The sequence below is a fragment of the Pecten maximus genome, chromosome 18, assembly GCF_902652985.1.
Source record: "Pecten maximus chromosome 18, xPecMax1.1, whole genome shotgun sequence".
NCBI lineage: Eukaryota > Metazoa > Mollusca > Bivalvia > Pectinida > Pectinidae > Pecten > Pecten maximus.
The window spans coordinates 19,294,383-19,320,908 of record NC_047032.1 but is presented as its reverse complement, the minus strand read 5'-3'; the positions used below and the strand labels follow the sequence as shown (position 1 = coordinate 19,320,908).

Below are 26,526 nucleotides of genomic sequence, written 5' to 3'. Positions count from 1 at the left end.
CCTGCTGTCTGTCACAGTACAGAACAGGGAATCTCTCCTGGAGGACTGTCCTACTGTCTGTCACAGTACAGAACAGGGAATCTCTCTTTGAGGACTGTCCTACTGTCTGTCACAGTACAGAACAGGGAATCTCTCCTGGAGGACTGTCCTACTGTCTGTCACAGTACAGATCAGGGAATCTCTCCTGGAGGGCTGTCCTACTGTCTGTCACAGTACAGAACAGGGAATCTCTCTTTGAGGACTGTCCTACTGTCTGTCACAGTACAGAACAGGGAATCTCTCCTGGAGGACTGTCCTACTGTCTGTCACAGTACAGAACAGGGAATCTCTCCTGGAGGACTGTCCTACTGTCTGTCACAGTACAGAACAGGGGATCTCTCTTTGAGGACTGTCCTACTGTCTGTCACAGTACAGAACAGGGAATCTCTCCTGGAGGACTGTCCTACTGTCTGTCACAGTACAGAACAGGGAATCTCTCCTGGAGGACTGTCATACTGTCTGTCACAGTACAGAACAGAGAATCTCTCCTGGAGGACTGTCCTACTGTCTGTCACAGTACAGAACAGGGGATCTCTCTTTGAGGACTGTCCTACTGTCTGTCACAGTACAGAACAGGGAATCTCTCCTGGAGGACTGTCCTACTGTCTGTCACAGTACAGAACAGGGAATCTCCCCTGGAGGACTGTCCTACTGTCTGTCACACTACAGAACAGGGAATCTCTCCTGGAGGACTGTCCTACTGTCTGTCACAGTACAGAACAGGGAATCTCTCCTGGAGGACTGTCCTACTGTCTGTCACAGTACGGAACAGGGAATCTCTCCTGGAGGACTGTCCTACTGTCTGTCACAGTACAGAACAGGGAATCTCTCCTGGAGGACTGTCATACTGTCTGTCACAGTACAGAACAGAGAATCTCTCCTGGAGGACTGTCTTACTGTCTGTCACAGTACAGAACAGGGAATCTCTCTTTGAGGACTGTCCTACTGTCTGTCACAGTACAGAACAGGGGATCTCTCTTTGAGGACTGTCCTACTGTCTGTCACAGTACAGAACAGGGAATCTCTCCTGGAGGACTGTCCTACTGTCTGTCACAGTACAAAACAGGGAATCTCTCCTGGAGGACTGTCCTACTGTCTGTCACAGTACAGAACAGGGAATCTCTCCTGGAGGACTGTCCTACTGTCTGTCACAGTACAGAACAGGGAATCTCTCTTTGAGGACTGTCCTGCTGTCTGTCGCAGTACAGAACAGGGAATCTCTCCTGGAGGACTGTCCTACTGTCTGTCACAGTACAGAACAGGGGATCTCTCCTGGAGGACTGTCCTACTGTCTGTCACAGTACAGAACAGGGGATCTCTCCTGGAGGACTGTCCTACTGTCTGTCACAGTACAGAACAGGGAATCTCTCCTGGAGGACTGTCCTACTGTCTGTCACAGTACAGAACAGGGAATCTCTCTTTGAGGACTGTCCTACTGTCTGTCACAGTACAGAACAGGGAATCTGTGAGTTACTATAACACATGTGTTTCTGTAGATATATGAGTTACTATAACACATGTGTTTCTGTAGATATATGAGTTACTATAACGTGTGTTTCTGTAGATATATGAGTTACTATAACGTGTGTTTCTGTAGATATATGAGTTACTATAACATGTGTGTTTCTGTAGATATATGAGTTACTTTAACGTGTGTGTTTCTGTAGATATATGAGTTACTATAATGTGCGTGTTTCTGTAGATATATGAGTTACTATAATGTGCGTGTTTCTGTAGATATATGAGTTACTATAACATGTGTTTCTGTAGATATATGAGTTACTATATCGTGTGTGTTTCTGTAGATATATGAGTTACTATAACGTGTGTGTTTCTGTAGATATATGAGTTACTATAACGTGTGTTTCTGTAGATATATGAGTTACTATAACACATGTGTTTCTGTAGATATATGAGTTACTATATCGTGTGTGTTTCTGTAGATATATGAGTTACTATAACACATGTGTTTCTGTAGATATATGAGTTACTATAACACATGTTTCTGTAGATATATGAGTTACTATATAACACGTGTGTTTCTGTAGATATATGAGTTACTATAACGTGTGTGTTTCTGTAGATATATGAGTTACTATAACATGTGTTTCTGTAGATATATGAGTTACTATAACACATGTTTCTGTAGATATATGAGTTACTATAACACATGTTTCTGTAGATATATGAGTTACTATATCGTGTGTGTTTCTGTAGATATATGAGTTACTTTAACGTGTGTGTTTCTGTAGATATATGAGTTACTATATCGTGTGTGTTTCTGTAGATATATGAGTTACTATAACACATGTGTTTCTGTAGATATATGAGTTACTATAACGTGTGTTTCTGTAGATATATGAGTTACTATATCGTGTGTGTTTCTGTAGATATATGAGTTACTATAACATGTGTTTCTGTAGATATATGAGTTACTATAACACATGTTTCTGTAGATATGAGTTACTATAACACATGTTTCTGTAGATATATGAGTTACTATAACACATGTTTCTGTAGATATATGAGTTACTATATCGTGTGTGTTTCTGTAGATATATGAGTTACTTTAACGTGTGTGTTTCTGTAGATATATGAGTTACTATATCGTGTGTGTTTCTGTAGATATATGAGTTACTATAACATGTGTTTCTGTAGATATATGAGTTACTATAACGTGTGTGTTTCTGTAGATATATGAGTTACTATATCGTGTGTGTTTCTGTAGATATATGAGTTACTATAACGTGTGTTTCTGTAGATATATGAGTTACTATAACACATGTGTTTCTGTAGATATATGAGTTACTATAACACATGTGTTTCTGTAGATATATGAGTTACTATAACGTGTGTTTCTGTAGATATATGAGTTACTATAACACATGTTTCTGTAGATATATGAGTTACTATAACGTGTGTTTCTGTAGATATATGAGTTACTATATCGTGTGTGTTTCTGTAGATATATGAGTTACTATAACGTGTGTTTCTGTAGATATATGAGTTACTATAACACATGTGTTTCTGTAGATATATGAGTTACTATAACACATGTGTTTCTGTAGATATATGAGTTACTATAACGTGTGTTTCTGTAGATATATGAGTTACTATAACGTGTGTTTCTGTAGATATATGAGTTACTATAACATGTGTGTTTCTGTAGATATATGAGTTACTATAATGTGCGTGTTTCTGTAGATATATGAGTTACTATAATGTGCGTGTTTCTGTAGATATATGAGTTACTATAACATGTGTTTCTGTAGATATATGAGTTACTATATCGTGTGTGTTTCTGTAGATATATGAGTTACTATAACACATGTTTCTGTAGATATATGAGTTACTATATAACACGTGTGTTTCTGTAGATATATGAGTTACTATAACGTGTGTGTTTCTGTAGATATATGAGTTACTATAACATGTGTTTCTGTAGATATATGAGTTACTATAACACATGTTTTTGTAGATATATGAGTTACTATATCGTGTGTGTTTCTGTAGATATGTGAGTTACTTTAACGTGTGTGTTTCTGTAGATATATGAGTTACTATATCGTGTGTGTTTCTGTAGATATATGAGTTACTATAACATGTGTTTCTGTAGATATATGAGTTACTTTAATGTGTGTGTTTCTGTCTGTAATGTAGTGCTGTAGTTATACAGAGCCTTGTGTAAGGCCCCATGTACCTGCTCTGGATACAGGATTGGTGTGGTGATGTCAGAGGTCACATTTTTCTAATAATACACCAAAAAACATGTTAGTTATCAGAATTGGCATGGCTCCTAGATCTGTTGGCCTGCTAGCCTTCTCTGTGCTTCTCTCTCTAATCTCCAACAGATTGGGCAGCGATGTGAGGCTTTCCTAAAAAATACTGCATCACGACCTAGCCAGGTCAGATAGGTTGATCCTGCGTGTGGCCATTGGGCTCTGTATATGTATCAACTGTATATGTAGTGGAAGACTTGACAGCATCTTGATGGGGAAATTTCATCTTGTTCATTTATAATTTGATCAAAACTTTGCAGATTTAACCTGTACCAGCCAGATAATTGTAAATGGGGTGAGAGATGCAGAATTGATCAAATTGAATATTTCTTTTCTGTAACATATTTTTACTAATATTATACCCAAAACATGTTTCCAGTTTCCTTGATCTGATCATATAAGCACAAAGTTAGGAGATGGAAAGGGATATAAAATAATCTGTTAAAAAAGTGGCCAAAAAATGAGTCTTTAATATGACAATTTTTTTTGGATATCATCTTTTGCAATGCTAAGTATCAAGCTGTCTTGATTGTGTCTATTGGGAGGGGGTATAGTTTACATGTACTTAGCTAATTGAAATACAGCATAATTTCACTTTTTTTCCGCTTTAGCCAAATTATATTCTAGTGTAATAAATTTGGATATTACATTTTAAAAGAATTGTTCACATGTATATTCAGTAAATTTTGTATGCTGTGATATGACGTGTTGTCTAGTACCTCTGTACTTATGCTTTATTTGTTGACTGGCTCTGCACTAGCTAAATACAGTGGGTCAAAAGCTGTAGGAGAATCATCAATTACTTAAAAAGCTTGCATACAAAACGACAGAAAGTACCGGAGGTGGAACGACAATATATTTTATTTATCTATGGAGCAGAAAAATATACATATATTTGTATGCTTTTTATTCTGGAAATGGGAAAAGAATTGACATGTTTTATGTAGAGGAGAAAAAGTAGATTTTCTTGCATGCATAATTGATGTGTGTCAATGTATGTTCATGTAGCATATCGCATTACATGTTCATTGAACCACGAAAACAAATTCCAACTGTTTATAACTTACCTGTGGGATTTTAACATGCATGAATACCGGTAGTTGTACGAATAAGGTGTGGATATGGGTTCCATGCTAAGTACTCTAGTGAAACATGAATTCTATATATTTTATCTAGGTCATGAATGTAGGCGTGGAATGGGCAATGCATTAGGCATACAGTTTCTACTCGTGACTTCGGGGGCTATATTTGTCAGATTTTTAAAACAGGTCATTCTTATTAAATGTATATATTTGAACCTGTCTATAACGGCCATGTCAAGGGAGTGGAGAAAAATAGCTTTTATACAGCCAAGTCGCCTTTATATAGAGGTTTGAAATAAATTGTGTAACATTGGGATCAGAATTATGTTGCCTTCAAAAGGAGGTTCACAACAATATAAATGAAATGTTTAACCATGGGATCAGAATTATGAGGTCTTTATGAAGAGGTTCATAATGAAATATGTAACATTAGGGCAAGAATCTTGTGGCCTTTGCATAGAAGTTCACAATTAAATGTGTAACATTGGGATAAGATTTTTTTCTCACCTATTATTAATATGGTATTTGCATAAACTTTATTTTTACTTTACAACAATGTCAAAATAGTTATATGAACTTTTGCAAATCTCATAAGAGTTGTTGGTCTGGATGGAAACTTGAAAAAGGCCTTCTTATGGGAGGAAACCAGGATACCTGAGGTGAACCGCGTAGTCAGAATACCCATATATACCTGTTTGTGTCCAATCAGGTAATCAAACCCTGATTACCAAGGTAAGGTGTATATATATCACTGCACCACCCGACCACCCATATCAATCATTTCCTGGATAAAGATACTGAATGATAATCATGTTAAATTTTACATTTTATCTTTTAACGGATATTATTCTGATCAGAGATGTAGTGATATATACGTCTCTGTTCTGGTGTGCGTCTCTAATCTACACAAACATGACTAGATCGAGGGAATATATAGGGGAACGTCCTGTTGCATATTTGTGGTTAAAAACCTGTATAAGGGCTGTGGTCCAGGTACATGTCAGTTGGTCCAATATATAGGGCTGGTGTACATGTATGACCTTCAACACGTGTCCTTGAACAAAACATACTACAACATGGACAGATCAAATACAAAACACAAAGACTACAGTTGTTAGTGTCATTGATTATCAGTGAGAAAAAAAGGAGCGATGGGAGTTGTAGGCTATGTGTCCAGGTAGAAGTATAGATATTGATCCATCTCCACCAGCTTCTGTCCAACGTAATTACTCCCCATGTGGGCAGTGTGTGTTGTTTGCCGTTCAGTAGCCTGATAGCTGGGGAAGAGACAAGAAGGAAGGCAGGTCGTTGGCCGATGAGCGCCTAACCTGGCAGTAGTGGAGGCTAACCTGGTTTGCCCTACATAGGCCGCTGTACTCTGACCTACAGGTAAGGCTGCCTCTAAGGGAATCCTTACGTAGGATTACAGTGGCATATCATGCATGCAATATATGCAGGCTATCCGGTCTTCCAGGGGGGCAAACAGCTGTTGTTGTAGGGGTTACATGTGAAGAGCATTCATTGGTGTGTGACTGGTAGTGGTGACCTCGACCCACATTCCACAGCAAGTAATCTAGACCATGGCCAGTGACCTGCCCAGGACATGCCTCATCAGTCCAGGCTCATTGTGTGACTGCTGATAAAGGCGGTACAGGGCAGTATAGGCTGGCAGCGTTCTATGAGCAGGTCGTGGGCTAGCTGCTCTTGACATATAGAACTTAATACAAACTTATAAATTGTGGTTTAGTTTAATTTGTATGCAGGGTGTCAAAGCCTGACTGTGCATATCCAGGAGTACCCTTGATGTGAGATTCACCTTAATCTTTCAGCTGTCACATTGTGATACTGTCGGTGTGTGGGCAGTTCTTGTTACTATTATGATCTTACTACAATCTAGCATACAAAACGATAAACTTCATACTCCTCGGATGTTGTCTCCTTCCACAGACGGTAAATATTGTTGTTGTCCATGTTTAGTCATCACATATCTGGTCATTGATAAATGATGTCATATAGATAGATAAATAATGTTGTCGTGATTTTGTCATAGAATTGTTTCAGTAGATGGAAATCATACCTTTTGAACTGTAACTACATGTATAACCTATCTAAAGTTAAATGATAAATAGAATCTTAAACTTGTTAAGTACATACATCACATAACTGGTATATTTTGTCATGTCATAAATATTGTAATTATGTGTAAGAATTGTGGATAATAAGTTAAATGATGAATAGAATCTTAAACTTGTTAAGTACATACATCACATAACTGGTATATTTTGTCACGTCATAAATAATGTAATTAAGTGTAAGAATTGTAAGTTAAATGATGAATAGAATCTTACATTTGTTTAGTACATACATTGTGACTGACTTTATGACATCACAAAATTGTCTCTGTATAGTAAAAAAAAACTACAGGAAGTACAAAATTGTGCCCATCTTATGTTAGGAAAATATATTTGAGACTTTTTACTTATTTTCATAGATATATGTAATGAAAATTTTGATGGAATTGATTAAGCTCCTTAAATGGTTAATATAATTTTCCTTTTTTGTCAGCTTTCTGACATTAGGTATCTGTCACTGTATGGTTTCTTTACTTTTCTAGCTCAATTCTCATGTGCCTGCTGGAAATTTATGCAGTTTTAATTTACCATTTGGCAGTCTCTTCTTCTAAACCATTTCCTTAGAATCAAACGCCTTCTAGTTATTGTTTGGGTAATCCAAGTTTGTTGAATTAAATTACCTTGACTAAAATTTGAGGCCACAGATTATTGTGGAATAGTTTTGTTTTGGGAAGATCAACATCTAGAACAATTCAGCTTTAGATATTCAGTAAGAATTCATATGGACATTGAGTTTGAGCTATTAAGTGTCCTACGAGGCAGGAGAAAGGAACTGTTTAGATACAAATGTATGATTTTATGAAGATTTTCCACTTGTTTGATGGTGTAGAGAAGTATTTCAATTTCCAAATTATGTCCTTGAACATGTGAATGTTATGATATCAGTCTATAGCTAACGGATAAAGAAGGACAAAAAACTTGACCACTTAGGGCACTACATTACTTTAAAGTGAAATGAAATCTTGATATTTGCTGTTATGACGCTATCTTTACACATAATGTGAGGTCCAGACAAGAGTTAACTGTATTTAATACCAAAATACATGTAGAATGATATATACAGTCAATTTCATTAATACCTATACCTATGTCCCCATGGTTGGATGTTATCCCCGTTGTCTAGAGAGTAATTACATTTTAGCTTGAATAGTCAGACTCCTAGCTGTGGTGACGTCTATATATAAGCAATGTTCCTAATGAGCTATTAAATTATTTGTCAAAGCGTAACAGTGCACGTGGTAATCCACCTGACTTTGGTGGCCGTGGTTTGATTTTCCAATCAGGGTGTAAAAATGTGTCAGACTTGTTAAATAAAATCTATATAAAAACAGGTAATGCACTAAATGTGGAAAAAATGATATGGAAAGCAAAATTTTATTTAGTACAGGAATTTTTTTCGAAAATTGTTTACCTGAAAGATGTAATTGTAAAAGTGTCCCTATTTCTTTCCAACATCCATTTACCAATCTATTGGTTGTCATTGACAACATATATGTTTCCCAGTCCAATATCATCCATTCATCATTGATAAGAGTACATTTCTGATAATGTGCCTTTTAAAATTCTTTGCTGAATATCATGCATAATTCACCTGTTTGACAAAACATAGGTATTTTAGGTTGTTAAAATGTTGTGTTTTACACAGGTAAAAGTATTGGTATATTCTCTCATACATTATTAAACAAGAACCCACGAGATATACCATGACTTTGACAATGAATAGTTAATGAACAACACCTGACGATGTAAAATGTGTACAGAAGTTAAGGAAAAATACTGCGAATAACTATAATGAAAATACAGGTAAAATGCTTTCTGGAGCAATAACACTGAGGTTTTGTGACCTTAAACAAATATGCTGTTGTGTGATAAGTCGGTTTGATGGGAAATGTTACTTGAAGCAATCTTTCTAATTTGAAAGTCCATGAACGTGTCCATCTCTGCTGTGTGATTAGTCCGTTTGATGGGAAGTGATATTTGGGCAGTAATATTCAGCTGTGTGATTGGTTGTTTTGATGGGAAGTGATACTTGGGCAGTAATATTCTGCTGTGTGATTGGTTGTTTTGATGGGAAGTGATACTTGGAGCAAAAATATACTGCTTTCTGATTTGGTCACTTTTTTTGTGAAATGCTACCCAGAACAGTAATATGCTGCTGTCTGATTGGTCAATTTGATGGGAAATGTTATCCAGAGCAATGACTTTTGGTAAAAATTGTTGTACGAAGAATGAAGCATGGTTTGTACGTATTCAAGATATTTTTGATTCTTCATGTATTTTAAGAAAGAAAAAAGATTTTGAATCTTATTTGCAAATTCAAAACCTATGTGGGGCAGTTGCCAGGTACTGACCGTAGGCCGGTGGTTTTTCTCCGGGTACTCCTACTTTCCTCCACCTTCACAAACGGGCACATCCTTAAATGGCCATGGCTGTTAATAGGACATTAAACAAAAACAAACATTTATTTGAATTTAAGTTTTATGACTGAACTACATGGGAGGCATTGGAGGCTCCCGAATGTTGGACATTATACCTAGGATTAGTCTTCTCTGCCACACAAAGTTGTGAAATGAGACTGTGGTGATTACTTTTCAAGCATTGATTATGTTGTCATTGTCAAGATGTGATTTCTATTTCTAAATTTTGCATTAAAATCCAGTACTGCTCAGAAAGTGTGAATTCTAACGGTATATATAATAATTATGTACATCACAAAGTGGCCATCTCAACAAACCCTTCATTTAGGAAATATCACCCAGAATTTATGATCAACTACCTCTGTAAATTAGGGATGCTAGCAAACTGGACTTTCTATGTTTTATGTGTAGATAAGAAATTTTTGTGGATATTGAAATTTGCTTAAAACTTTCTATACTGACAAAGTGGGAAAAGTGAGACATTGTGATGACTATACTGGCAAAGTGGGAAAGGTGAGATATTGTGACAACTATACTGACAAAGTGGGAAAAGTGAGACATTGTGATGACTATACTGGCAAAGTGGGAAAAGTGAGATATTGTGACAACTATATACTGACAAAGTGGGAAAGGCGAGATATTATGTCGACTATACTGACAAAGTGGGAAAGGCGAGATATTATGTCGACTATACTGACAAAGTGGGAAAGGTGAGACATAATGACAACTATACTGACAAAGTGGGAAAGGTGAGACATTATGACGACTATACTGACAAAGTGGGAAAGGTGAGACATTGTGATGACTATACTGACAAAGTGGGAAAGGTGAGACATTGTGATGACTATACTGACAAAGTGGGAAAGATGAGACATTGTGATGACTATACTGACAAAGTGGGAAAGGTGAGACATTATGACGACTATACTGACAAAGTGAGAAATGTGAGATATTGTGACAACTATATTGACAAAGTGGGAAAGGTGAGATGTAATGACAACTATACTGACAAAGTGGGAAAGGTGAGATATTATGACAACTATGCTGACAAAGTGGGAAAAGTGAGATATTATGTCAACTATACTGACAAAGTGGGAAAGGTGAGATATTATGTCGACTATACTGACAAAGTGGGAAAGGTGAGACATAATGACAACTATACTGACAAAGTGGGAAAGGTGAGACATTATGACGACTATACTGACAAAGTGGGAAAGGTGAGATATTGTGACAACTATATTGACAAAGTGGGAAAGGTGAGATGTAATGACAACTATACTGACAAAGTGGGAAAGGTGAGATATTATGACAACTATACTGACAAAGTGGGAAAAGTGAGATATTATTTCAACTATACTGACAAAGTGGGAAAGGTGAGATATTATGTCGACTATACTGACAAAGTGGGAAAGGTGAGACATAATGACAACTATACTGACAAAGTGGGAAAGATGAGACATTATGACGACTATACTGACAAAGTGGGAAAGGTGAGATATTGTGACAACTATACTGACAAAGTGGGAAAGGTGAGACATTATGACGACTATACTGACAAAGTGGGAAAGGTGAGACATTATGACGACTATACTGACAAAGTCCAGGGAAAGTGAGACATTGTGATGACTATACTGACAAAGTGGGAAAGGTGAGATATTATGACGACTATACTGACAAAGTGGGAAAGGTGAGATGTTATGACGACTATATTGACAAAGTGGGAAAGGTGAGACATTATGACGACTATACTGACAAAGTAAGAAATGTGAGATATTGTGACAACTATATTGACAAAGTGGGAAAGGTGAGATGTAATGACAACTATACTGACAAAGTGGGAAAGGTGAGATATTATGACAACTATACTGACAAAGTGGGAAAAGTGAGATGTTATGACGACTATACTGACAAAGTGGGAAAAGTGAGATGTTATGAAGACTATACTGACAAAGTGGGAAAGGTGAGATGTTATGACGACTATACTGACAAAGTGGGAAAAGTGAGACATAATGACAACTATACTGACAAAGTGGGAAAGGTGAGATATTATGATGACTATACTGACAAAGTGGGAAAGGTGAGATATTATGTCGACTATATATACTGACAAAGTGGGAAAGGTGAGATATTATGTCGACTATACTGACAAAGTGGGAAAGGTGAGACATAATGACAACTATACTGACAAAGTGGGAAAGGTGAGACATTATGACGACTATACTGACAAAGTGGGAAAGGTGAGATATTGTGACAACTATACTGACAAAGTGGGAAAGGTGAGATGTTATGACGACTATATTGACAAAGTGGGAAAGGTGAGACATTATGACGACTATACTGACAAAGTGAGAAATGTGAGATATTGTGACAACTATATTGACAAAGTGAGAAATGTGAGATGTAATGACAACTATACTGACAAAGTGGGAAAGGTGAGATATTATGACAACTATACTGACAAAGTGGGAAAGGTGAGATATTATGACAACTATACTGACAAAGTGGGAAAGGTGAGATATTATGTCGACTATACTGACAAAGTGGGAAAGGTGAGACATAATGACAACTATACTGACAAAGTGGGAAAGGTGAGACATTATGACGACTATACTGACAAAGTGGGAAAGGTGAGATATTGTGACAACTATACTGACAAAGTGGGGAAGGTGAGACATTATGACAACTATACTGACAAAGTGGGAAAGGTGAGACATTATGACGACTATACTGACAAAGTGGGAAAGGTGAGATATTGTGACAACTATACTGACAAAGTGGGAAAGGTGAGATATTGTGACAACTATACTGACAAAGTGGGAAAGGTGAGATGTTATGACGACTATATTGACAAAGTGGGAAAGGTGAGACATTATGACAACTATACTGACAAAGTGGGAAAGGTGAGACGCTTTGACAACTATACTGACAAAGTGGGAAAAGTGAGATGTTATGATGACTATACTGACAAAGTGGGAAAGGTGAGATATTATGACAACTATACTGACAAAGTGGGAAAGGTGAGACGCTATGACAACTATACTGACAAAGTGGGAAAAGTGAGATGTTATGACAACTATACTGACAAAGTGGGAAAGGTGAGACGCTATGACAACTATACTGACAAAGTGGGAAAAGTGAGATGTTATGATGACTATACTGACAAAGTGGGAAAGGTGAGATATTATGACGACTATACTGACAAAGTGGGAAAGGCGAGATATTATGTCGACTATAATGACAAAGTGGGAAAGGCGAGATATTATGTCGACTATACTGACAAAGTGGGAAAGGTGAGATATTATGTCGACTATACTGACAAAGTGGGAAAGGTGAGACGCTATGACAACTATACTGACAAAGTGGGAAAGGTGAGATGTTATGATGACTATACTGACAAAGTGGGAAAGGTGAGATATTATGACGACTATACTGACAAAGTGGGAAAGGCGAGATATTATGTCGACTATAATGACAAAGTGGGAAAGGCGAGATATTATGTCGACTATACTGACAAAGTGGGAAAGGTGAGATATTATGTCGACTATACTGACAAAGTGGGAAAGGTGAGACGCTATGACAACTATACTGACAAAGTGGGAAAGGTGAGACGCTATGACAACTATACTGACAAAGTGGGAAAGGTGAGATGTAATGACAACTATACTGACAAAGTGGGAAAGGTGAGATGTTATGACGACTATACTGACAAAGTGGGAAAGGTGAGATGTAATGACAACTATACTGACAAAGTGGGAAAGGTGAGATGTTATGACGACTATACTGACAAAGTGGGGAAGGTGAGATATTATGACAACTATACTGACAAAGTGGGGAAGGTGAGATATTGTGACAACTATACTGACAAAGTGGGAAAAGTGAGATATTATGACAACTATACTGACAAAGTGGGAAAAGTGAGATGTTATGACGACTATACTGACAAAGTGGGAAAAGTGAGATGTTATGACAACTATACTGACAAAGTGGGAAAAGTGAGATGTTATGACGACTATATATACTGACAAAGTGGGAAAGGTGAGATGTTATGATGACTATACTGACAAAGTGGGAAAAGTGAGATGTTATGACGACTATATATACTGACAAAGTGGGAAAGGTGAGATGTTATGATGACTATACTGACAAAGTGGGAAAAGTGAGATGTTATGACGACTATATATACTGACAAAGTGGGAAAGGTGAGATGTTATGATGACTATACTGACAAAGTGGGAAAAGTGAGATGTTATGACGACTATATATACTGACAAAGTAGGAAAGGTGAGATGTTATGATGACTATACTGACAAAGTGGGAAAAGTGAGATGTTATGATGACTATACTGACAAAGTGGGAAAGGTGAGATATTATGACGACTATACTGACAAAGTGGGAAAAGTGAGATGTTATGACGACTATATATACTGACAAAGTGGGAAAGGTGAAACATTATGACAACTATACTGACAAAGTGGGAAATGTGAGATATTGTGACAACTATACTGACAAAGTGGGAAAGGTGAGATATTGTGACAACTATACTGACAAAGTGGGAAATGTGAGATATTGTGACAACTATACTGACAAAGTGGGAAAGGTGATACATTATGACAACTATACTGACAAAGTGGGAAATGTGAGATATTGTGACAACTATACTGACAAAGTGGGAAAGGTGAAAATTGTGACAACTATACTGACAAAGTGGGAAAGGTGAGATGTTATGACGACTATACTGACAAAGTGGGAAAGGTGAGACGCTATGACAACTATACTGACAAAGTGGGAAAGGTGAGACGCTATGACAACTATACTGACAAAGTGGGAAAGGTGAGATGTAATGACAACTATACTGACAAAGTGGGAAAGGCGAGATATTATGTCGACTATACTGACAAAGTGGGAAAGGCGAGATATTATGTCGACTATACTGACAAAGTGGGAAAGGTGAGATATTATGTCGACTATACTGACAAAGTGGGAAAGGTGAGACGCTATGACAACTATACTGACAAAGTGGGAAAGGTGAGACGCTATGACAACTATACTGACAAAGTGGGAAAGGTGAGATGTAATGACAACTATACTGACAAAGTGGGAAAGGTGAGATGTAATGACAACTATACTGACAAAGTGGGAAAAGTGAGATGTTATGACGACTATACTGACAAAGTGGGGAAGGTGAGATATTATGACGACTTATGTGTAATTCTTGTCTGACATTTGTGTTTCTCCATTACAGAGATGGATGAGGATGGGAGGGAGAAAGAGATTGTGCGTTTACCAGCATCATCTAACTCACGTCCACACAAGTGTGAGGTGTGTTCTAGACAATTTCGAGAGATAGCAACATTACGTAAACATGAACAGTTGCACCGTGCTGACCGGCCATATGTCTGTACAACATGTGGGAAGTCTTTCCTATGGTCGTCTAACTTGAAAGTCCATGAACGTGTCCATACTGGAGAAAGGCCGTATAAGTGCAAAATATGTCACAGGTAGGTATCTCTGTTATGAGTAAATCTATTGGCTTATCACAGCACACTCTCAGACCTTACAATTCATTAGAATGTTCCCCTAGACCTTCACAACTCATGAGAATGATCCCCTAGACCTTCACAACTCATTAGAATGTTCCCCTAGACCTTCACAACTCATGAGAATGATCCCCTAGACCTTCACAACTCATGAGAATGATCCCCTAGACCTTCACAACTCATTAGAATGTTCACCTAGACCATCAACTCATTAGAATATTCCACTAGACCTACAACTCATTAGAATTTTCCCTAGACAATCAACTCATTAGATTGTTCCCCTAGACAATCAACTCATTAGAATGTTCCCCTAGACAATCAACTCATGAGAATGATCCCCTTGACAATCAACTCATGAGAATGATCCCCTTGACAATCAACTCATTAGAATGTTCACCTAGACAATCAACTCATTAGAATGATCCCCTTGACAATCAACTCATTAGAATGATCCCCTTGACAATCAACTCATTAGAATTTTCCCCTAGACAATCAACTCATTAGAATGTTCCCATAGACAATTAACTCATTAGAATGTTCCCCTAGACAATTAACTCATTAGAATTTTCCCCAGACAATCAACTCATTAGAATGTTCCCCAGACAATCAACTCATTAGAATGTTCCCCTAGACAATCAACTCATTAGAATTTTCCCCTAGACAATTAACTCATTAGAATGTTCCCCTAGATAATCAACTCATTAGAATGTTACCCTAGATAATCAACTCATTAGAATGTTTCCCTAGACAATCAACTCATTAGAATGTTCCCCTAGACAATCAACTCATTAGAATGTTCCCCTAGACAATTAACTCATTAGAATGTTACCCTAGACAATCAACTCATTAGAATGTTACCCTAGACAATCAACTCATGAGAATGTTCCCCTAGACAATCAACTCATTAGAATGTTCCCCTAGACAATCAACTCATTAGAATGTTACCCTAGACAATCAACTCATTAGAATGTTACCCTAGACAATCAACTCATTAGAATGTTACCCTAGACAATCAACTCATTAGAATGTTCCCCTAGACAATCAACTCATTAGAATGTTCCCCTTGACAATCAACTCATTAGAATGTTCCCCTTGACAATCAACTCATTAGAATGTTCCCCTAGACAATCAACTCATTAGATTGTTACCCTAGACAATTAACTCATTAGAATGTTTCCCTAGACAATCAACTCATTAGAATTTTCCCCTAGACAATCACCTCATTAGAATGTTCCCCTAGACAATCAACTCATTAGAATGTTCCCCTAGACAATCAACTCATTAGAATGTTCCCCTAGACCTTCACAACTCATGAGAATGATCCCCTTGACCTTCACAACTCATGAGAATGTTCCCCTAGACAATCAACTCATTAGAATGTTCACCTAGACCATCAACTCATTAGAATTTTCCCTAGACAATCAACTCATTAGATTGTTCCCCTAGACAATCAACTCATTAGAATGATCCCCTAGACCTTCACAACTCATGAGAATGATCTCCTAGACCTTCACAACTCATGAGAATGATCCCCTAGACCTTCACAACTCATTAGAATGTTCACCTAGACCATCAACTCATTAGAATATTCCACTAGACCTACAACTCATTAGAATTTTCCCTAGACAATCAACTCATTAGAATGTTCCCCTAGACAATCAACTCATTAGAATGTTACCCTAGACAATCAACTCATTAGAATGTTCCCTAGACAATCAACTCATTAGAATGTTCCCCTAGACAATCAACTCATTAGAATTTTCCCCTAGACAATCAACTCATTAGAATGTTCCCCTAGACAATCAACTCATTAGAATGTTCCCTAGACAATCAACTCATTAGAATGTTCCCCTAGACAATCAACTCATTAGAATGTTACCCTAGACAATCAACTCATTAGAATGTTCCCCTAGACAATCACCTCATTAGAATTTTCCCCTAGACAATCAACTCATTATAATTTTCCCCTAGACAATCAACTCATTAGAATTTTCCCCTAGACAATCAACTCATTAGAATGTTTCCCTAGACAATCACCTCATTAGAATTTTCCCCTAGATAATCAACTCATTAGAATTTTCCCCTTGACCTTCACAACTCATTAGAATGTTCCCCTTGACTTTCACAGCTCATTAGAATGTTCCCCTAGACCTTCACAACTCATTAGATTGTTCCCCTAGACAATCAACTCATTAGAATGTTCCCCTAGACCTTCACAACTCATGAGAATGTTCCCCTTGACCTTCACAACTCATGAGAATGTTCCCCTTGACCTTCACAACTCATGAGAATGTTCCCCTTGACCTTCACAACTCATTAGAATGTTCACCTAGACCTTCACAACTCATTAGATTGTTCCCCTTGACCTTCACAGCTCATGAGAATGTTCCCCTAGACCTTCACAACTCATTAGATTGTACCCCCATACCTTCCGAACTCTTCATATTGTACCCACAAACCTTCCAAACTCTTCATATTGTACCCCCAAACCTTTAGAACTCTTCATATTGTGCCCCCAAACCTTTAGAACTCTTCATATTGTACCCCCAAACCTTTAGAACTCTTCATATTGTACCCCTATACCTTACCAACTCTTCAAATTGTACCCCAAGTCCTTCACAACTTTTCAGATAGAACCCCAAACCTTGTCAGACCATTAATATCAAACTTTGAATTTTTTATTTTTATTTCGTTATGCAATACAAAGTATTTGATTTTGAAGAACAAAATATATATGCTCAGTATTTTAATGTGGTTGAAATCTTTGCACAATAATGTACTGGTAAAATTTTCAGTATATTGATGTGAATTTTTCTGAGAGTTTCTTATACTTTTTACAGATGTTTCACACAATCCAATGACTTACGTCGTCATGAGAGAAATGTTCACATGCGAGGTAAACTTGTTAACTACCGATCAACCGGGGCCAGAGCGGCGAGCAGTTCCGGACAGGTGAACATGGCTGCCTATCAGGCATTTGCCATGCAGCAGCGTGCCCTACTACAGCATGCTCTTACATACGAAACGATAATGCACAGTGCTGCAGCCGTCACCCAGAGCCACTATATGGGGCCTCCTTCTGACTCGTCCATTCTGCCCGCCCCAAAACGAGACCAGTGTGACCTGGCCGTGTCTACCTCAACCGACAGTATGTATCGCTCTCATAAAACTCCCAGTCCAATCAAGCTTGAACAGGTCACTCCTCCATCAACACCTGGTGACGAGGTCCATCAATCAGATGGCCAGAACAGTCGCCCACTATCCAATCAAAACTCTTCTGACTCCGAACTTAGGAACCTTCAGAGGCAGATGTCAAATGAATATGGCAAGGTAAGTTAACTATTTAGTATCGTGTAAGGTTATAATGATGTGATGGTTCATTGTCAATAATCACTAATTTACAGTGATTTATACCCAGATACTGTTTATACCTTTAAAGGCATTTGGACATACACAATCTCAATAATAAACCTATATACCGGTAGTTTACATACATTTTTGGAATTTAATCAGTCATATCTGAAAACTATGTCATTTTATCTATTTTACAGGTAGCAAACAGTCTTTGGTTTTGCTACTTGAAGATTGTCATCAGTACATTGTATTACCTGTTGTTTGTCATCGGTACATTGTATAACCTGTTGTTTGTCATCAGTACATTGTATTACCTGTTGTTTGTCATCGGTACATTGTATTACCTGTTGTTTGTCATCAGTACATTGTATTACCTGTTGTTTGTCATCAGTACATTGTATTACCTGTTGTTTGTCATCAGTACATTGTATTACCTGTTGATTGTCATCGGTACATTGTATTACCTGTTGTTTGTCATCGGTACATTGTATTACCTGTTGTTTGTCATCGGTACATTGTATAACCTGTTGTTTGTCATCAGTACATTGTATTACCTGTTGTTTGTCATCAGTACATTGTATTACCTGTTGTTTGTCATCGGTACATTGTATAACCTGTTGTTTGTCATCAGTACATTGTATTACCTGTTGTTTGTCATCGGTACATTGTATTACCTGTTTTTTGTCATCAGTATATTGTATTACCTGTTTATTTTGTCATCAATACATTGTATTACCTGTTGTTTGTCATCAGTACATTGTAGTACCTGTTGTTTGTCATCGGTACATTGTATTACCTGTTGTTTATTTTGTCATCAGTACATAGTATTACCTGTTAGTTGTCATCGGTACATAGTATTTCCTATTGTTTGTCATCGGTACATTGTATTACCTGTTGTTTGTCATCAGTACATTGTATTTCCTGTTGTTTGTCATCGGTATATTAATTGGTCACATCAATAATGTATTGTTAGTAACCAGCATTTGATTGGTCACTTCAGATCTCCTTGACGACAAGCAGCAGTGTGATCCACTCGCCTCCAGCACTATCCTCATCCACATACCTCAGTCAACGTAGTCACACATCTGACGGAGCTAGTCCTCACAAGAACGGACTGGTATCTCCACACTCTCACTGTCCTAGGTATGCGGATCTCAAATTAAAAAAAAAACCAACCTATTTTAATATCAGGGTGCATGCATAGTCTTGAAAAGTCCATGTGTTTTGCTGTGTGTCTTTGAAAAAAGACCTTGAATTATGATTTGGCCTTGAATACTCGTTGAATCCTGGTCTGTTGTCATGAAAAGTCCTTGATGCGCATGCTATTCTGTATTTCATATACAGTTATAACTTACAGTCATGTAATTACATAGAAACCAGAGAATATGGCCAAATATCCTTGCAATCCAAATCCTTTGTTCATGAATTCAAAGAAGATCTACTTTATAAATAGACTTGTAAATGCTCAACAAGGAAAATTTGAAAATTCATTGAACCACTGTATTATTATGCATACATGTGAAATATCGATATTTGCTCAAAATACTGTTGTTTTTTGCGGCTAGAGTATACAATTATAGAAGTCAACTAGAGTGTTGACACAGGTGTGAACCAGATGGCTTTTGTGAACCTTTTGGTATCTTCTGTTCTTAAGGTATTTTTCAGAGTGTTTTGTTGTCACTCTAACAGAAGATGACATTTTATTACAGTATATCAGGAATGACCACTCTACCTCAGCCAGTTCCTCTCCCTCCCATCTCCTCAATCTATGGGGTTCAGACATCTACCTCAGATCGTGCCGACCGTGTCATAGACCTCAGCATGAACAAGTCCATCAGCAGTGGGGACTCCGATGACGGCGACTGGAAAGGAGGCAACTCTTCCTTCGTATCTAAATCTCCACAGATGTCCGAGACTGAAAGCGAGGAGAAGCGTGATGTGACAACGACTTCTGAAACCCCAACAGTAGACTCTGGAATCCATCACTGTCCGCATTGTAACCTGTTCTTTCAGGATTTCACTATGTTCCACCTGCATCAGTCTCTACACCCATTGGACCACGATCCTTTTAGGTGTCCAAGCTGTCAGAAGTGCTGTCAGGACCGCATCGAGTTCATGTTCCACATTGTGTGGCATGTCAAGTATCCACACACCATCCCGAACTACCAGCCCTTCAAGGAGAGCTACCTCACTTAATCAAAAGTCCCTCACTGTAAGTACCAACTCAACATCTCTTCAAGGAGAGCTTCCTCACTTAATCAAAAGTCCCCTGCTCCAAGTACCCACTCACCATCCCTTCAATAACAGCTACCTCACTTAATCAAAAGTCCCCTGCTCCAAGTACCCACTCACCATCCCTTCAATAAGAGCTTCCTCAATTAATCAAAAGTCCCCTGCTCCAAGTACCCACTCACCATCCCTTCAATGAGAGCTACCTCACTTAATCAAAAGTCCCTCACTGTAAGTACCCACTCACCATCCCTTCAATAACAGCTACCTCACTTAATCAAAAGTCCCTGATCACTGTAAGTACCCACTCACCATCCCTTCAATAAGAGCTACCTCACTTAATCAAAAGTCCCCTGCTCCAAGTACCTACTCACCATCCCTTCAATGAGAGCTACATCACTTAATCAAAAGTCCCCTGCTCCAAGTACCTACTCACCATCCCTTCAATGAGAGCTACCTCACTTAATCAAAAGTCCCCTGCTCCAAGTACCTACTCACCATCCCTTCAATGAGAGCTACCTCACTTAATCAAAAGTCCCCTGCTCCAAGTACCTACTCACCATCCCTTCAATGAGAGCTACATCACTTAATCAAAAGTCCCCTGCTCCAAGTACCTACTCACCATCCCTTCAATGAGAGCTACCTCACTTAATCAAAAGTCCCCTGCTCCAAGTACCTACTCACCATCCCTTCAATAAGAGCTACCTCACTTAATCAAAAGTCCCCTGCTCCAAGTACCTACTCACCATCCCTTCAATGAGAGCTACCTCACTTAATCAAAAGTCCCCTGCTCCAAGTACCTACTCACCATCCCTTCAATGAAAGCTACCTCACTTAATCAAAAGTCCCCTGCTCCAAGTACCTACTCACCATCCCTTCAATGAGAGCTACCTCACTTAATCAAAAGTCCCCTGCTCCAAGTACCTACTCACCATCCCTTCAATGAGAGCTACCTCACTTAATCAAAAGTCCCCTGCTCCAAGTACCCACTCACCATCCCTTCAATGAGAGCTACCTCACTTAATCAAAAGTCCCCTGCTCCAAGTACCTACTCACCATCCCTTCAATGAGAGCTACCTCACTTAATCAAAAGTCCCCTGCTCCAAGTACCCACTCACCATCCCTTCAATAAGAGCTACCTCACTTAATCAAAAGTCCCTCACTGTAAGTACCCACTCACCATCCCTTCAAGGAGAGCTACCTCACTTAATCAGAAGCCCCTTGCTTAAGTACCATCCTATAATGTGAATTTATACTGTTAACCTTTCTGAATGACTGTCATCTACATCCACAGTCTTGTCTGATCTTGTCAGCTTATGATCTCGAAGAACATCCACAAATTTGTCTAGTATTGTCAGATTATGATCTCGGAGATTGTTAACAACTGCTCATATCAGCTGCTGTTTTTCTTTACCAGTACTTTTTAACATAAGTAAAATTTTATAGATGATTTTGTGTAGCTGAAATGCATACAAATGTGATAATAATGTATTCAAATTCATTATAAGACTTTTTTTATTTAGTAATTTCGTGAAACGTAATTTGAAAGCCATCTAGATATTTGACCACTTCAAGTTGACCAATCTGCATCTGTCAAAATTCCATTTAATTGACTATTGAACAGCTGAACAAAAGTTCATCAAAGCACTAACAGCCAAAGAATGCTTCTAGCTTAATTTGATGACAGAAGTTCATCAAATTAAGCTGGTAACATTCTTTGGTGTTGGGATTAAAAAAAGTAATGAGTGAATTCTTAGGAGATACATAAATATGTTGTCTTTAACTGATGATGAAAAAAATGATAGATCTACAACTAAAGAAGGTTGAGGAGAGATCTAGCTGATTAGCAGATAATTAATCATTAGGTATATTAAATTTGATTTCAAATTCAGAAAACGTTGAATGATTCTTAATGACACTATTTGGTTATAAAAAAAAGGTTTTTTTACATTGAAGAGATCTGCACTACTAAGCTGAAGAATGTGTGATTTAAAATTAAATAATTAATGACTCAATTAAGATTGTTGTGTGGTGTGGGGTGTGTAATATTGACCATTGTACTGACCGACAGTGAGGAAGCCTGCGGCGTGTCTGCCTGTATTGATCCATACTGGCCAGAGCCCCTACTGACCTGACCCGCAATCAATAGCCTAATTAATATGGCCAGACAGTCTCGGTGATATTGGGGATACATATAGCCATGCAGTCACATAAATTTGTTCGTGTATGGCCTCTGAGCTGGCCAACTCCAGACAGAGTGAGAGTGAGGTAGTTAGCGCCTCTCTTAGGGCCGAAGTCTAGCTGTGTCATTCTGAAGGATGAGGTCAGTAGACAGTCCAGAGAGGGGTCATACATCTCAAAGGGTTCCTTACTGACCACTCGTAGTCAGGCAATTCATCGCAGAAAAGGTCACAGGCTTACCCCCACACTATCAATCTCATGGTTGGTAGACAAAATAGCAATTCTTTCATATTGAACAACCATAGGTCAAATGTCATATTGGGAGTGGAAGGTCCAATGTTATTTTAGGGGTGAAAGGTCAACTGTCATTGGGAGTGAAAGGTCAAATGTCATTTTGTGGTGGAAGGTCAAATGTCATATTGGAGTGAGAGGTGAGATGTTACGTTGGCAATGAAATGTCAAATGTCATATTGGAGTAGGGAGGTCAGATGTAATTGGGGTGGAAGGTCAAATGTCATATTGGGGTTTGAAGGTCAGATGTCATTGGAAATGGAAGGTCAAATATCATATTGGTGGTGGAAGGTCAGATGTCCTATTGGTGGTCATGGCTCACTAGTAGCTGTAGATGAATGAGTATATGTCATGGCTCACTAGTAGCTGTAGATGAGTGAGTATATGTCATGGCTCACTAGTAGCTGTAGTTGAGTGAGTATATGTCATGGCTCACTAGTAGCTGTAGATGAGTGAGTATATGTCATGACTCACTAGTAGCTGTAGATGAGTGAGTATATGTCATGACTCACAAGCAGTTACAGATGAGTGAGTATATGTCATGACTCACTAGTAGCTGTAGTTGAGTGAGTATATGTCCAGGCTCACTAGTAGCTGTAGTTGAGTGAGTATATGTCATGGCTCACTAGTAGCTGTAGTTGAGTGAGTATATGTCATGGCTCACTAGTAGCTGTAGATGAGTGAGTATATGTCATGGCTCACTAGTAACTCTAGTTGAGTGAGTATATGTCATGGCTCACTAGTAACTCTAGTTGAGTGAGTATATGACATGGCTCACTAGTAGCTGTAGTTGAGTGAGTATATGTCATGGCTCACTAGTAGCTGTAGTTGAGTGAGTATATGTCATGGCTCACTAGTAGCTGTAGATGAGTGAGTATATGTCATGGCTCACTAGTAGCTGTAGTTGAGTGAGTATATGTCATGGCTCACTAGTAGCTGTGGATGAGTGAGTATAGGTCATGGCTCACTAGTAGCTGTAGATGAATGAGTATATGTCATGGCTCACTAGTAGCTGTAGATGAATGAGTATATGACATGGCTCACTAGTAGCTGTAGTTGAGTGAGTATATGTCATGGCTCACTAGTAGCTGTAGTTGAGTGAGTATATGTCATGGCTCACTAGTAGCTGTAGTTGAGTGAGTATATGTCATGGCTCACTAGTAGCTGTAGTTGAGTGAGTATATGTCATGGCTCACTAGTAGCTGTAGATGAGTGAGTATATGTCATGGCTCACTAGTAGCTGTAGTTGAGTGAGTATATGTCATGGCTCACTAGTAGCTGTAGATGAGTGAGTATATGTCATGGCTCACTAGTAGCTGTAGATGAGTGAGTATATGTCATGGCTCACTAGTAGCTGTAGTTGAGTGAGTATATGTCATGGCTCACTAGTAGCTGTAGTTGAGTGAGTATATGTCATGGCTCACTAGTAGTTACAGATGAGTGAAAAGGTCATGTGTCACAGATAGTTACAGGTGAGTGAGTAGGTCATGGCTCACAGATAGTTACAAGTGAGTGAAAATGAACATATTGGATCAGGTGAGACAGTTTTCTCATCTCACATGTTTGATTAGGTTATACATGTAGTTTTCTCATCTCACATGTTTGATTAGGTTATAGTTTTCTCATCTCACATGTTTGATTAGGTAAGACAGTTCTCTCCTGTGGTGTGTGGGTTTGTGATGTAAGACATTTTTGCCATTATCGGTGAGTCTACAGAGGCATTCCACCTGCCTGTACTATGTCAGTGTAACTTGACACCACAGAGACAGACTTGAGCCTCCTTGTTTTATGTGTGGTGTTAGATCAGACACAGGTTGCCATGACAACCTGTAAGCCCACCTCAGAGACTGACCATTGGATGTCCTTTGTCTGTGTCGGTGCCATCAGACAGGCTTGTTTGACACCTCAGGCAACTTGTCACATCTTACCCAGACAATGTGGTTCGACTGTTGCTCCTTCTCTCCTAGAGAGTATTGTATCTTGATCCTATTTACCCTTCATTTTCGACTGAGAAGACATCATTGATAAGGAGAAGTACGTACATCATTAACCATTATAAAAAACGTATAAAGAAAACCATGAAATAATGAGCATTCATTATATAGAGAGATTTTCTTTCTGGTTTTATTTGTCTCTGTACCAAATTGTAAGATATAAAAAAAAAATGCAATAAACTTTGTGGAAAAACAACTTGATGGTGATATGAAGGTGAAATACGAAAATGTATCTTTAGTATAAAGCTATCAACCCTTAGGAAATTTGAGAGTGCCACCATTATTTTCATTCCACAAAACATCATATAGAGTCAGTACATATGATCTAACCATCTTTATTGTCAGCCGATTATAAACATATAGAGTTAGTAAATATGATCTAATCATCTTTATTGTCAGTCGATTATAAACATATAGAGTCAGTAAATATGATCTAACCATCTTTATTGTCAGCCGATTATAAACATATAGAGTCAGTAAATATGATCTAACCATCTTTATTGTCAGCCGATTATAAACATTACTGCAGAATAGCTAGATATCTGGAATTCTTTTAAAATAGTTTAAGAGTATTAAAGAAATTTAATTGAGGTTTTCAGTCCCCTTTTGCCTCCAAATCATAATCTGTGCTAACAAATATTTGCACCAGTCTCTATGGAAACAATGCTTAAAATTGTCACTGTAGTTCCTCTATCTTTGTATCAGTTACAGTAGTTCGTCCATGTTTGTATCAGACGGGGGGACTATAGGTTTACCCTCCCTCCGTCCGTCCGTCTGTCTGTCTGTTACGCAATAGTTGTCCGGACAACTCCTTCTAAGTACTAGTTACGCAATAGTTGTCCGGACAACTCCTTCTAAAGTACTACTCCAATTTTAACTAAACTGGGTATACATGATCAGCATAACATGTAGTTGTGCATCCCACATTTTTTTCTTCGAAAAACCAATTTTCAAAATGGCCACCGCCTTCTCATTGGTTAAGGCTTGTCCGGACAACTACTCCTAAAGTACTACTCCGATTTTAACGAAACTTGGTATACATGATCAGCATAACATGTAGTTGTGCATCCAACATTTATTTTTCTAAAAAACATTTTTCAAAACGGCCACCGGCTTCTCATTGGTTGAGGCTTGTCCGGACAACTCCTTCTAAAGTACTACTCCGATTTTAACGAAACTTGGTATACATGATCAGTATAACATGTAGTTGTGCATCTCACATTTATTTTTCTAAAAAACATTTTTCAAAACGGCTGCCGGCTTCTCATTGGTTAAGGCGTGTCCGGACAATGCCTCCTAAAGTACTACTTCGATTTTAACAAAACTTGGTATACATGATCAGTATAACTTGTAGTTGTGCATCCCACATTTATTTTTCTAAAAAAAACATTTTTCAAAACGGCCGCCGGCTTCTCATTGGTTAAGGCGTGTCCGGACAACGCCTCCTAAAGTACTACTTCGATTTTAACTAAACTTGGTATACAGTATCAG

The 26,526-nt window shown here is 38.2% G+C and overlaps 2 protein-coding genes across 2 annotated transcripts in view; both read left to right on the top strand.

The window, feature by feature from the left end:
- The window catches only part of LOC117317076 (zinc finger protein 91-like), a 40,813-nt gene that overhangs the window by 5,243 nt on the left and 9,044 nt on the right, over positions 1–26,526 (top strand). The window contains exons 2-5 of the mRNA XM_033871863.1: positions 14,692–14,947; positions 17,827–18,316; positions 19,341–19,483; positions 20,050–20,552. Of these exons, the coding sequence (XP_033727754.1) occupies positions 14,694–14,947; positions 17,827–18,316; positions 19,341–19,483; positions 20,050–20,536 (1,374 nt within the window). The 5' untranslated portion in view covers positions 14,692–14,693 and the 3' untranslated portion in view covers positions 20,537–20,552. The remainder of the gene's footprint in view (positions 1–14,691; positions 14,948–17,826; positions 18,317–19,340; positions 19,484–20,049; positions 20,553–26,526) is intronic.
- LOC117316288 lies at positions 11,537–13,471 on the top strand. Its single transcript, XM_033870826.1, has one exon. It carries the CDS (start codon positions 11,537–11,539, stop codon positions 13,469–13,471), a length of 1,935 nt encoding a protein of 644 aa, XP_033726717.1.